At 32.6% G+C, this 15,206-nt stretch overlaps 1 protein-coding gene across 1 annotated transcript in view; it reads left to right on the top strand.

Annotated features, from left to right (window-relative positions):
- Positions 1 to 15,206, top strand: part of DNAJC1 (DnaJ heat shock protein family (Hsp40) member C1) — a 234,831-nt gene that overhangs the window by 83,801 nt on the left and 135,824 nt on the right. Inside the window, exons 4-6 of the mRNA XM_032425878.1 lie at positions 2,777 to 2,942; positions 3,814 to 3,911; positions 4,890 to 4,983. Coding sequence (XP_032281769.1) covers positions 2,777 to 2,942; positions 3,814 to 3,911; positions 4,890 to 4,983 — 358 coding nt within the window. The remainder of the gene's footprint in view (positions 1 to 2,776; positions 2,943 to 3,813; positions 3,912 to 4,889; positions 4,984 to 15,206) is intronic.

Below are 15,206 nucleotides of genomic sequence, written 5' to 3'. Positions count from 1 at the left end.
GGCTAAATATATTTGATAAATTAAGATTGTAGAATGAAACTCACTAATGATTATGTAACCGTTATTTTATGTTTATCATGTACATTTTAAGAAAATCAAACATATATTAAATCATATGTTGAATATGGTATTGATTAATCAGTGTTTTAATTTCCAAGATAATAGCCTTTATAATTCTGTCTCATTTTTTGCATTAGTGATATTTTCATCACACATATTTACTTTTGTATTTTTTTATAACATAATGATACATGTGTACATTCTTAATCTAGTTTTAACAGATTATTCAGAGCAGTTTGTATGAGCTGAATTACAGAACATTTTAAGTGTTATGTGTTAAAATATAGAAAAAGCAAAACACAGTGATGTTTTAAATTTTATGTGTTGTCAACACATTTTTTCTTAAATAACTATGAATATAGTCTGTATATTTTAAGAAATATCTTTATTTTTCAGTGTTTCAGGAAAGCAGTCATTTATCTCTTAACAGCATGTATTCTAAAAAAGTGAACTATAATAGAAGCTATCTTCCCTTAAAATGGCCAGTCGTGTGAGCCATAATGTTCATTGATAGTAAAATCAATAGAGCATTGATTCTAAGCTTAATCCTTGGAGACTGTTGTTTAGAGTGGCAGACATAGCTTAGTAAATATCTGGTTCTGTTTAATGTGTTCAATGCATGAGGTTTTGCTGTCTTGAATTTGGCTGTACACTATATACAACTTGTATGTGGGGTAGAAACGAGTAGCTATTAATAGATACATGGCATTTCAACAATGATGATGATAAAATATGTGGGATGAGATTCATAGCTATGAGTTTAGTTATGTTTTCTTCCAATGCAGTTTATATCTAAAACAAATTTAATACTTATTAATGCTCTTGGGGAATTGTCACCATTTCCTGAGATGTCCTTTATTAATAACCACTTTTCATAAGTTATTTCATGGGACAGATTAGCTGGAAATAGTGATTTTTATATTCACCTTTTTCTCCCTGAACAAATCTGGAGTAGAATATAGATTTAGAATAAGTTCAGAATTTAACACTCATTGGCCTTCATTCAAATGTTGTAATCCTGAAACCTTTTTGCCAATCCATTTCTAATTTAAACTGAGTCAGTTTATACAAAGATAAATTTAAACAAACTTTTGAGGACAGGAATGATAGTTTTTGATGAAATCATATTATTTTATCTTGATATTATAGTGTTCAAGAATTGCTATGCATATTTAAAAAGGAGAATATTTAACATCAAATTTTGTCTGGTCTAGCTACTACACAGCCATATTTTAATTTGTATACTCTTGTACACTACACATTGCCTTTTAAGAGTTTAGTACTAATTAATGTCTTTTGCTTTGAACACTGGTTATTCTGATCTGCCATTATTATTAATAATCTAAGTTGATCTAAATGTTAGGTTTTCCAGATTTGCTAATAAAATATATTTTGAATTTGTAACCAATATTTTTCTACTGAAAAAAGAAGTTGCCTATAATAAATCCTTTGCTTATTTTTTTTAAGCATATCTCCAAGGTATCAATTTAATAACTATCAAAGTAGCTACTGCAGTTGTTGCATTTAAATTGATTTACATGTCAAGACTGGCAGTTTAGCAGCTGCGCTATTATTCCTAGATCGGTCAATTTACTTGAGAAAAACCTACTACTGAGTTCTACTGACCTGCCTGACAATATAGGCCCTATTTCTATTCCTGTAATTAGGCCTGCGACTAACTCAGAATATTTTTAATTAAAATATTTTGGTCAATGTGTTGCACCAAATTAGGCCTTTCAGTGAAGATTTAATTCGAGAAATAGTGTGATTAGAATATTTAATGAGTTGTGTTCAATTAAGATTAACAGGTTGTGTGTTTTGAACATACAGTGTTTGTGTGTGACCATTTTGAGTTTTACAATCATAAATGTTACTCCTGATTTTTAACCTTAAAAATATTTGTCTTTGTAATGGTCTGACAGGTAAATTTCAGTTCAGTTGAAATTTTATTCTAAAGAAAGCTGATTTAAAATGCATTACTAGGAAAGCTTTTATTTGTTAGGTTCTTTCCCTCCAGCAAAGCTGAAAATGAGGAAATTGCCACTTAAATGTTTACAAATAAACAGTTTTATTGAGAAATCTGACATAAACACTGGTTGTTTCCCATCTCTTTCTAATTTGGAAACTTTTTATCCTTTAAAGGAATTTGAGCAATACAAAATTAAAAGGTACTCATAGGCTTCTAATCATGAAGAAGCTTTGATAAAATAATATATATAAATATTTCAACCTTGAACTATAGTACAGGGTTGGAAATAATAGCACTGACTAGAAAAATTTATCCTGAATTCGATTCAATTAATATATAATTCATGGTAACAAACAGAGCTCTTATCTTGATTTTTCTTCCATTGAGATCTTTCCTTTTGTTGCTGACTTCTATGGTGGGGTCTTTACCGCAGACTGTGATAGAGAGGTAGATTATATAGCTCCTTTAGTTTAGTTGTCATTCCAGAAGTCACATCATTGGGGTGCTGTTCAACACAAGGTCTAGTATCCACAGTATATCACTGTGTATCTTTTGGAAGGTTGTCTGTGACTGTACTATATACAGTGTTTTGAATTTATAGACCATTGTAATGCTAATAATCTACATAAATCTTACATATTTTGGAGAAGTTCTTTTCTCTTTCCTCTTTTTAAATATAGGCATAAATTAATTTTTTTGCTTTTATTTTAAACTTCCCATGAAAAACTGTTGTATTTGCTACTGTAGGTATGATGATATTCTGATCAATGGACTTCCAGATTGGCGACAGCCTGTATTCTACTACAGGCGGGTGAGAAAAATGAGCAATGCTGAGCTGGCATTACTTTTGTTCATTATTCTCACAGTGGGTCATTATGCTGTGGTTTGGTCAATCTACCTGGAAAAACAACTGGTAAGTATTGGTAATAAATCAAATGACCTAGCCTTAATTTTATATGGAATTTCAGACATTTTATTTCTCAACTGATAAAAATTTCAATTTTTCTATATATACTCCTTATCCTAAAAGTTTTCTACTCAGTATTTAGTGTTTGATGTGTTTCTAAGTTAAGAAGAACCCGTGACATAAGAAAAAAATCCTTCTTTTTTAAAAATGTGGCATTTGAGTTTGTCATAAAATTTTGTGAAGGCCCAAATATCTAGCTGATAGTTAGAAGGTAGAGTCACATTTTCTTAATTGTCACCTTCCAAACGGAAATATTTTTTATGTAAAAATGATTTTAGAAATTTTTGTGTCATATAAAGAATGTTTACTTTAAAAGGTTTTAACTAAATACAAAACTTGAAATGAGTATAATTTTATAATTTCAGAGATCACTTGGTTAAAAAATTATACTTTTCTTATTTTAACATACCATTACATAGTTTATTCAGCTCTGGATTTTTATTTATGTGCTAAAGATAATCAAACATATTTATCAGTATTCATAAATTAGCATCTGTTTACTCATTCTTTTTGAAGTGACATTATTAAAGTTGGATGAATGAGAAAAAGTAAGTTGAATGCTTTCTCTTCTTAGAAAACTTTGATTGCTATGGAGATACACATGACTGACAGTGCTGAACTTCATGTATGTTTAAGGACTGGATGCCATGGCAACAGTTATTGTTAAAGATTGATGATTTTACTTAATCATGTTGGACCCTACATACATTTGCATAAATGTTCTTCTATAATGTTTACCCTTCACAGAAGACTCTTGATAACATTTGAAGAGTACATGTTAATGATAACCTGTAACCATAATTCTTTCCACATTAAGGATGAACTGCTTAGTAGAAAAAAAAGAGAAAAGAAAAAAAAGACAGGCAGCAAGAGTGTGGATGTATCAAAACTTGGTGCTTCAGAAAAAAATGAAAGGTGGGAGCATATAAAAATATTTTGTAATTTGAAACTGTTTTAAAATGTCTTTAATATTATTCAACTTAATATATATACATTCATTTCAGATATGTAATATTTACATCTGTAGTAGGTTTTTTAAAAGATTAGTACTGTGCCATAGTTTATGAGATAAATCCTAATCTTAGGCAAAAGTTCCACAGGGTTTTTTGCCCTTGGAAAGTGTTAATAAATATTTAAGTAACCAAACCCCCAAATTCTTGTCGTTTGAAATTTTTATACTGAACTTTAGAAATTAAGTATTCCTAGAAGAATCTGTCACTTTAGTGTTTAGCTCAGAAGTGACAATATGTAGAAAGGCAGTGAAATGCAGTACACTCAAAGATACCATTTCTAATATTGATTCATAAAAAGAAATAAAGGGTTTAAATAGTTCACACAGCAGGGCAGGAACTGGATCAATGTGAGATGGAGATCAGAGACTATTCTGTCTGTCTTCTGTTCTGATGACATCAGTGAGTAATGCTTCAGTGAACTGCAAATGACATTAATTTTTATGTATTGGTTTGTTTATGCTACAGTCTTCATATCTGCTTGTCAGCACTTGGGAACACTCTGATGATGTTTAGTCTTTTATAGCTGAAGTAATCATAAGGTTTAAGAATTCATTTTGCAGAACTGATGAAAAGTCCAGGTTAGAAAGAGGGCTTTTGTTTCTTTATCTTTATAACTTGTTTAGGAGTCTCCTTCCCCAAAATCTTAGCTTAGATTCTCTTAGTTGCTATACATGTTGCATTTGTTGTAACTAACGTATTTCATGATAAAATACCTCAAATGTAGTGATAACTGTCATAAGGATTACATTGAAAATTTTCTTCGTACTTTTGTTGAAACAGGCATTCATAACAGAATTCGTGATCTTTATAAAAATACTTGTCTCCCACCTTTCTTTCAATATTTTGCTGCTTTGTTTTTGTTTTTGTGTTTTCCCCTTAGATTACTGACAAAACCACAATGGCATGATTTGCTTCCATGCAAGCTGGGAATTTGGTTTTGCCTTACACTAAAAGCATTGCCTCATCTAATCCAGGTAAAGTATACCTCTTTCATATAATATTAGATGCTTTCATTTTAATTATTCATGAAATAATTTATGCCCATGTCTGCTATCTGAGTGCTGATATACAGTGGATGCTTTATAATGCTGATTGAATTGATATAAGTGTAAACCTGTTTAGAATAGTTCTAAAATTATTTAGGTGTCTATTCCTATAACTGTCTCTTACATTGCTTTTAGAACACCTTAGAATTCCAAGACATTAGAAAAAGGAAAAAAATACTATCATTAGGACAGGTAGAAGAGCAATAAAAATTTAATTCACTGTAATCATTTAAGGCGTATCCAGAAAAGAACAGGACTCAAAGAGCCTGTCACCCATTATTTTAATAGCATTTAAGAACACAGTATAAAAAAAAAAAAAAACCTTTACATGAACATTTGTGTAATTATGCAAAAATTATATTGCTTTCCATTTTATTTGCAACTTTAAGAGGAGTGAGGTATTTTATCTTATATTGGTAATCAGTTTCTGTTGCTAGTCAGTCTTGATCAAACAATAGAATGTGGGTCTATATCATATTATGGCAACTTCTCTTATTTTTTTAATATTCAACATACCAAAGCAGATTTTATTAAATTACTGCTTTGCTAATATTAATTATTACATCTGGTTAGAAAATTCCCAACACATAAACATAACATTTAAAAGTATATGTAATAGTTTGGGTGTACAAATTTTGAGGTTAAGTTGTAATTTTGGGGAGGAAGTGTTTCATTTCAGAAAATGTTTAGAAAAAAAAGAGAGCCAGATAATTCCTACCCAGTTCTACCCACTTCTTTTCACATATCAGAGTTGTTCTTCCTAATCATTTAAGAAAATGAATCACTCCAACTTCTGCATTTTATTCTCTTTCTTCCTCGTATAATAAAAATTTTATGTTAGAAGGGAAAATGAAATAAAAATCACTAGTGTGTTTCTTTCTAGGCTTTGTGAAGTTATTTACCAGTCTTCCTTCAAAATAGTTCATCTTAATAGTTATTGCTTACAGATTCATATATTTTGTTTATATCTAATAGAGAAAATTACAGTATTTTGGTAATTTAAAAGCTTTTGTTTATAAGTTGTTTAGCATATTATTTATTTGAATAAAAACCCACAATCCTTGTATGCTATGTATGTGTCTTAATAAGAGAGAGGTAAAGTATATTTACCATACCAGTATGTATATGAGAAAATGTGACCAAAAAATATTTTAGGACATGTATTTTCATGTTTTTTTAAGAGTGGTTTTTGGGTTTTGGGTTTTGGGTTTTTTTGCTTTAGAATCTGCAATAGGCAAACCAGAGTGTAGATGAATTTATAGTCATGAGGCAGAGTAAATAGAATATCACATAAAATGTCAGTTGAAACACTTCTTTGTAATTTTAAACTAAGCCATTTGAAACAACATTTATTTGGTAAAATTAACATATTTCCTGGTTAGCATGCAGAGTGATTTGCAAAAATAGAACTAATATATTAAGATGGCTTAGATTTATAAGTTATTATTTTAAATTATCTCCCTGTGGTATCTAGAGCTAACATTGTGTTGTCTCACCATACATTTTTTTAAAGTTACAGAAATTAGGAATTTTACAAAAAAATTTTAGTCTCTTTAGAAACTCTGCTTTCTTAAACTGTTGGATTGGTTTGAATTTTAAAGTTTTTACTTACTTGGTGATACCTGTTGCTTTCAGTTTTGAGATGCTAGGCATTAGATTTCTAAAACCTTTGTAAATCTAACTTATAAATTTTGCTGTAATTTTTTTCTTTCTGACAAATTCATTCCAAGAAGAAAAATAAGATAATTCTCCTTTTTTTTTTTAAGCAAATACTTGGTATTTTAATTCTGCTTCGAGGAAGTAAGATTTGTTTTTTTTCATGTTCACTAACAAAATAATATAGTAGATTCTGATACAAACTGTGAAAGTGAAAGTATTGCAGATTGATAAACATAGAAAGCTTGAGCAAAGCAATACTGAGTAGTTGCTTTTAGGATTAGATTTTCGTCTCCTTTTTTTCCTTCAGTCTACTGTAACCTTTGTATTAATTTATCACCCATAAAATTGTGTAATGGGAGTACATATTCCTTATCCACAATACTAAAGTTTTGATGTGATACTTCTATGAGGTCTTAAATAAGATATTTATGAAATTGAGAAGAAGCCCTCCTTACCTAAAGCAGTCTGGGTTGGTAATTGGTACAGTGGCCAAAACGAGCCCTACTAGAGCTCTAAGTATAAAAAATGATACATATGACCTTAAACATTTTAAGCATGTACTTTACCTTTATTCACCACTCTTGTGATATAGGGCCATTTTATTTTTCCTTGCATATACTGCATCTATAATCTTGGTTTCTTTAGGGACAAACTTCTAGTTGATTTCTTTAAAGAAGAGTTAAACTAGACTCTTACAAAGCAGTATAATTGTATAATCCTTACAGAGTTTTATGATTTCCCGTCTTTCATAACTGACGGACTTCTATCTAGTTAACAGCATTTTTAGCAACTCTTTTATTGAGCTTCCCAAAGCATCTACTTGGTTTTCATAGAAACAACTCTCTTTTTCTACTTACTTTTCACCTTTTTTTATATAATACTTAAGTTGAATCATATAATTACAAGTATCACTGACACAGACAAGTTTAAGAGCTAATACATCCAGCTCTTATTAAGCATTCAGAAGTTAGATAAGCAGGTATCAGTTAAGAGAATTTTACTTCTGTGTGTGAATCCTTTGACTTCTGTGAAATTCATTAAAACTGGTCTTCAAGGATTCTGTATAAGTATGGAGCTATCGGATAAGAAGGAGGGTCCAAACTGAAAGTGGGAGACTCAGAGACTTCCAGCAAATGGCCTTTACACTAGCCAGATCTGTACTTAAATTTTTCCTTGTCATATCAACAGCTCTTCATCTCCAACTTCGTTCCTCCTATTCTTCCTCTAGATACCCATTCCTTTATTGTACTTTATATACATAAATGGTTATCCAGTGGGAGTTGGAAAAGTGGCAGTTCTGGTTCAGCTTATGCTCCTAAGTTCACTGTTTATTACTGGGCATCTAAGATCCCTAAGAAGACTTCTTATTACCTGATTAATTTACCTAAATTATTTTCTATCCCTCCGACAAAAAAGTACAAATGACAATATATACATCAGTATTTGATGTGTAAAGCTTCTGCTAAGTTATATATTTAGAGAAACAGGTTAGCCAGTTCAGTAAAAATTTATTAAACATATATCAGAACAAGGCACCATTAACGGGCCATTGAGATAATACGCCTTCTGGGACCTTATAGTCAGGTAGAGATTATAATACATGAATTAAAATAATTAAAATACAATATGGTATATAATCTTCACATATGTAATATAAACAAAAGACTTCTGTAGATGATCAGATGAGTAAGATTGTCTCTATTTAGAATGACCAAGGAAAACTACAAAGAGGAGCCACTTGAATTGAGTCTTGAAAGATGAATAGACCATTGACAGTGAAGTGCCCACTTTGTGTACTAGGTAGTATACAAAAATAGTTTCATAGATACAGTAATTCCCATACAATCATTCTGCGTTAAGGCTGAAAGAGCCCTAAGAAAAACATTATACAACTGCTTTTTATTTTTAAAAAAAGGTATCACATAGCCCATTACTATCATCTAAGCCTACATCGCAGCTCTCCAAACTCTGTATATAACCATTCAGGAATTTATACTCTAATAGATAAATCTGATGTGGGGAATCTATAAAGGACATTTAGACAGAATAAAGTTTATTGATTAGACAGCAGAGTATTTCCATCACACACATCTGTCAAAGACACATACATAATGTTAGGAGTGGAAAAGTTACAGTACATAATGGGCAGAAAAGACCCAAAGTTGTTCTATGATCAGACTGGGTAGAGATAAAGGTATATCTTTGATAGCTTCCTTTGCTTTTCAAGAACATCCTTATTATCTCCAACTCTGGGTTTTTTTTCCTTTCCTTTGTTCCGAAAAAGATAATGGGAAAATTATAAGAATTGATAGACTAGAAGAATGAGACCAAAAAACTAAAAACTATTATACTTGATACATATAAAATATTTGATAATGTTAAATAGATATCAAACATTTCCCAGATTGGAAAATATCCAAGGAAAGGTGTATGTATTTAGCAAAATGTATACTTCTTATCATTCATGTACCCACATATGCAGAAAAGTAAAAAGTCAGATGAGAAACCAAAGTAAAAAAATGTGGAGAGTGTTTGTAAATTGATGAGTAGAAGGAAGGTTAGTGTGTGCATAGAGCGATGAGAGAACATTAGAGAAAAGTTAAATGCATGACTATACGCAAAGAAGTTGGGAAAACTTGAGAAAATGTGTTTAGTGCAGAAAGCAAGTGGAATGATCAACAGAAGACATGGAATATGAATTAGAATATAGCAAGGAACTTGGACTATATCAAGAGAGGCATTGTATACTTTGAGCCTAGAATTTAATTTTAACATTAAAAGTTTAGCCCTAGTGACACTTGTATCTTACCAGTGTGTTCCTGTTCTCATGGTAGTTTCAAAGGGAATACACATTCTCTTGGAATCTGACTAAACCAGTCTTCCGTCTTGGCTAATTTCAGCCTATAATCCCAAGAAATTTTTCTAGCCTCTTTGGAGGATATCCAAAATATCATCTCTTGGATATTTTTTGATTTATCATATATGTTCTGAAACATATAACCATGAAAGTAGCAAACAATTATTGAAATATACTATGTGCATATTTTCAGTTTAACTGTTATAACTTAAGTTTATTTTTGTCAGTGCCTGTCTGTGTTGGAGTCTCATATATTTGGGCCCATAATAATTTAGATTGGTAATACCACCAATTTCTCATATATAAGATCAGTAAGTGCCAAATATCCTAAGCGATTACCAGTCGAAATCATGGTCTGTTCATAGTTCTCTACACTTTCTAAGATGAAACAGGTCTTAAGTATTCAGAATTTATTTGCTTAATAACTTGATCCTGTGGGAATTCAACATTCAAGTTTCTCTTTAACTGCTATGTTACATTTCTCAGTTACATAATTTGTGAAATATAGAATTCCTTTATGTGTGCATTGCCTAAAGTTGTCTATTTTTGCCATTGTTAAGTCCCAGCCCCATCTTTTCTCACTACCAAGCTGATCTTATGTGAACACAGTTAAATTAAAAATTATTGTAGGAAATTTCCAGCACGCATAGCTCCACCCCTATCAGGATTTGTAGGTTGCCTAGGAACAGTGTCTGAGAAAATAGAGGAATCTTATCTATAGTACTGTGGCTTTTGCCTTAAAAAATAAAATGAAAGTTGCCTAAGAGAGTATTGGAAATATTATACTTTATAGAACTATCTGTAAATGGAGGCGTCCTCCCTCCCAAGAAGCTTCTCCCATGGAAACTACAGCTGTAGACAAGCCTGGAGGTCACCCTCTGTACAGTCAGGGCCCTTCCTTTCTAGCCCCTTTGCTTCTGCTTGCTGGGGCTCTGTCAGAAGCCAAATAAACAAAACATTCACAGCTAATTAGCAACAGAAAAAAGCTTCTAAAAGGCTTTGAGGCAATTGTAGCAAGCTGAGTTGCCTGTTCTCCTACTCAGAGTTAAACACAGATTCTCCAAGGGATGAAAAAGTTTACTTTTAGTCCTCTAAGAACTTTTTTAAAAACTTTGCAGACAAACATACTTTATGTAGGGAGTATGCAAACAAATGAAAAGAGATGGAAAAGTGCGTCTGAAGTTTTGTAAGGCTGAAACTCTACTGCTACAGAAGGATAGAGAGAGAAAGGAAAATCGGAAACACCTCCCAACAGAAGACAAAGATTCCATTCCTTCTGCCCTCTGAAAGGGGGGCGTAAGATACAAGTAGTAGGAGGTCCAAAGACAGACCATAAAGTAGAGTTTTGTAGGTTATTGCTAGATGTAGAAAAGATTTAAAAAAACACAAAATGTTAGGTAGGATGTTAGAGATATATATTCTCATTGATTCCATATTTTATAGATAAAAACTTAGGACTCAGATTGGTGAGGCAGTTTGCTCAAAGTGACACAACTACTAAATGGTAGAAATGAAACTTAAAGCAAATGAAAATAAATATTAAAATATGAGACATATAGAAGCTGAGAAAGAATAAATTTTCCCAATAGTGGGATAACTAGCTAGATAACTACTTTATACTGAATGAGTAAGCTGTCTGATCTTAAAGTTTCTACCAGAGTATTTAGGCTGATTGTAATTATTATAAAAGTTATAGAAGGATTCTTGCGTTGAGTTGGAGCTGAATAGATGACTTCTGTAGTCTCTTCTGTTTCTTAGCCCAAGTGGAAAAAGTAGCTCTTAGCCTTATATCTCCTTGAATACCACTGACTCAGGAGAGGAAGGCATAGCTCCTGGGTTTTTGTTTTATTTTTATTTTATTACTTTTTTGTGAACTCAGTGTTTGTACAAAAATTTGGACTCTTATTCAAAGTCTACAATTTAAAATTTTTCCTGTGTTCTTCATTGTAATTTTATTGCACATTATTTGTAATTCTGAGATTGTAGTTTAAGCCAGGGGGAGAACAAAACTTGATACAGAGTAAATGACTGTGTGAGCAGATTGTCCGAAATGTACCTCTCGTATTTTCCTATGTTGAAGGTTATATGTAAGCTTCAAACGAAAGAGATTTGTGCTGGCCAACAGTCAAAAAAAGAAATGGAACATCCTTCATCTCTTTTGTAGTTACCTGTCCTCAGAGCACTTCCATGTTCCTTAGTCCCATAGAATAGGTGATAGCAGTTCACTGCTTGTACCACTCTAGATCAACCCCCTTCTTTCCTAGGTTTTCCTTCAATTGTTTAATATTTTGAACTTTATATGGAGAAGTAAAAGTAAACTGAAACACGGCAAATAGCACTAGCTCAGCATGTTATTTTATCACTCAAATGAACTATGTCAATAATGTTAAAAGAAAAGTTTTTGATATGGATATCCTCCATCTCATAACTCACTACTCTTGGAAATACTACATCTTCAAGGCTTACATAAATGGTCTTCATCATTAGGAACCCTTTCCTGATCAGGCCAGTTGAAAACTCCCATTGTATATGCTCTGTATTAACTTCATAGCACTTATTTTTTGTATTATAGTAAGGATAGACTATGGCAAGGTACAGATCATCCTGAAAATCCAGTGGCTTAAAATTTTTTTCTAGTTTATGCCACTTGTCTATCACTGGTTGATAGGAAAGAGGGCATTCTGCTCTAACTAGCCAGGGCATTCTGCTCTAACTAGCCATTCAGGGACTCAGAACAATGACGTCTTTACCATCTTCCAACCGTACCCACCTGGAACATGTGGCCTCCTTCCTCACGATGGATGAGTAGAGAGCTGGAGGATTGTACGAGTTTTTTGATGCTTTGGTTTGAAATGACACATGATATTTCCATCCAAGGCCCATTCAGAGTTAGTGCCATGATCTCACCTAATCTCAAGAGGACAAGGAAATGTGGGGAGAGAGAATGTTGGGTGAGCCTCATTCTCTCTTCCAGTAATTCATTCAACAAATATTGAGTGCCTATTTATTATTATGTGCCAGGTGCTCCTCTAGGCCCTGGAAATACAAAAAAATAAAAAATAAATAAAACACAAAAATCTCTGTTCTCTCGTAGGTTATATTCCAAATTTTGGGTTATTCAATTATTTTTACATATGCCTTAAGGGCAGCTGCTTGTCTTATTATATAATCTCCATATATCCTAACAAGGTACAACATATATAATAGTGGTTCAGTAAATAAGCATAAATAAATATAACTGCTTAATGTCTTCCTGTGCAAGAGCCATGCTCTACAATTACATACAAAGGATACTCATAACATGCAAATTCTTAAAGTTGGCTGTAGTTCTATAATGTAAAATCAGTTCCCTGCTTGATATCTATGTAGACAAGCTTTGAGCCCTTCGAAAAATTTTGTTAAGTACTAGGAGAATTGCTTCTAAAGTAAAAACTTTTGCTCATGTTCCATCCATAATGATTATAATGTAAGCTCCTCGAGGATTGGAACTCTTTCTGTTTGGAACCATGTAAATCCCATAGTTTTAATACAATATTACAGAGCTAAACCTCAGCGGTTCAGAGCCCTGATTGATTAAAGTAAGCATTCATTCATTCACGGAATATTATTAAGCTTCTATTATGTTTCAAGCAGTGTCCACAAAGATTGATAAGATGTTTATATCTATAAGATATTCTAATTTTCTGTGTGTAGGTAAACTGGGGCTTATTCTGGACTCAAAATGAGACTTTATTTTCTCTACTTGACAATTATATTGACGTGAATTAGCCACTCATGAAGAATGGGGGGGGAGTTTGAAAACAACTGCTTTTCTTTTTTCTCTTTTTTCCCCTTTATTTTTTTATTTACTTATTTTTTAATTTAAATTCAATTAATTAACATATAATGTATTATTTGTTTCAGGGGTACAGGTCTGTGATTCATTAGTCTAATATAATACCCAGTGCTCTTTACAACACATAATCTCCCCAATGTCCATCACCCAGTTACCCCATCCCCTCACCCCCCTCCCCTCCAGCAACCCTCAGTTTGTTTCCTAAGATTAAGAGTCTCTTATGGTTTGTCTCCCTCTCTGGTTTCATGTTGTTTCATTTTTTCTTCTCCTCCCCTATCATCCTCTGCCTTGTTTCTTATATTCCACATATCAATGAGATCATATGATAATTGTCTTTCTCTGATTGACTTATTTCAGTTAGCATAGTACCCTCTAGTTCCATCCACATTGTTGCAAATGGCAAGATTTCATTTTTTGATGGCTGCGCAATATTCCTGTGTGTGTGTGTGTGTGTGTGTGTGTGTACCACATCTTCTTTATCCATTCATCTGTCAGTGGACATCTGAGCTTTTTCCATAGTTTGGCTATTGTGGATATTGGTGCTATAAACATTAGGGTGCAGGTGCCCCTTCAGATCACTCCATTTGTATCTTTGGGGTAAATACCCAGTAGTGCAATTGCTGGGTCATAGGGTAGCTCTAATTTTAACTTTTTGAGGAACCTCCATACTGGAAAACAACTCCTCTTATTCAACCCCTTTTGAATACGTGATTCTCCCTTAGAATATACTTTAAATAATAGCCACCTGGTCTCTTCTTGAATATTATCTCTAAAGTCAGTCTCTTTCATTTTAAGGTAATTTAAATTATTAGAAAACTCTTCTTTATATTTATCCAAAATCAAAATTTCTGTCTCTGGAACCATTTATGGTGTTACACCATTCTCTCCTGTAATGACCCTTAAGATATTCTCTGATAGTTATCAGGTTATCTCTAATCTTCTTATCTCCATTCCCTTTTAAGAAATAGTTTCAAGCTTCCTCACCATTTGATCACTTTCTTCTTAAAGTCTTCCAGTTTGTCAGTGCACTTTAAAGTATGGTACACCAAACTGCACACGAGGAGGGTGGGAACAATGTAGAGTGTTGAATGCAGGAGAGCTATTAGAGATCATAGGTTTCTTAAAGAAGTAAGCCTTTCTGGAGTAGGCATATTGTAATTACAGTTTGAAAATACAAGTAAGATATGAAGAAAAGAAAAAGGATGAGGAACATTTAAATAAATGCTTAGAAATGGAGCAGAGGGAAGAAAGGGTTCTCGGCCTAGAACAAAACGTGAGTGAAACTAGGGAATGTGTTAAAACTCTTGGAATTAGGTGGAGTAGGTTAAGGTGATTAGGTGCATAGTGATCCTCAGATGAGTGTGATTTTTGGATCAAATGGGTAATTTCAAAGAGGGATTTTAGTGGACTTCTGTGCTGTAGCAGGAAAAAGCACATTAGCAGAGAAATACTCAGATTTGGTAGGACCAGTACGAAGAGGCTACTATTACCCAATAAAAGATTTTTGCATGGAGACAGTACCAAAAGTAAAGAAAATCATGTAAGCAAGAAGATACAGGATTCTGCCGGAGGAGTTTTGGTGAAGTATGAAGCAGAAAAACTCACTCTTTGTGGTGCAGAATATGGTTTTTGGTAAAAGGATGAAGTTATAATCAAAATAGGTAACATATAGAAGGCCTCTGGGTAAGATGTTACTCTAAGTGTTTCCCATTTATCAACACTTCAGTCTTTACAATAGCCCTGTGATTATCCCCATTCCTGAATGAGATAATTCACCCAAAACTAAGTGAAGTAATTTGC

The sequence above is a fragment of the Phoca vitulina genome, unplaced genomic scaffold (assembly GCF_004348235.1).
Source record: "Phoca vitulina isolate PV1807 unplaced genomic scaffold, GSC_HSeal_1.0 scaffold33, whole genome shotgun sequence".
Taxonomy (NCBI): Eukaryota; Metazoa; Chordata; class Mammalia; order Carnivora; family Phocidae; genus Phoca; species Phoca vitulina.
This window is presented reverse-complemented; position numbering and strand designations above follow the sequence as displayed.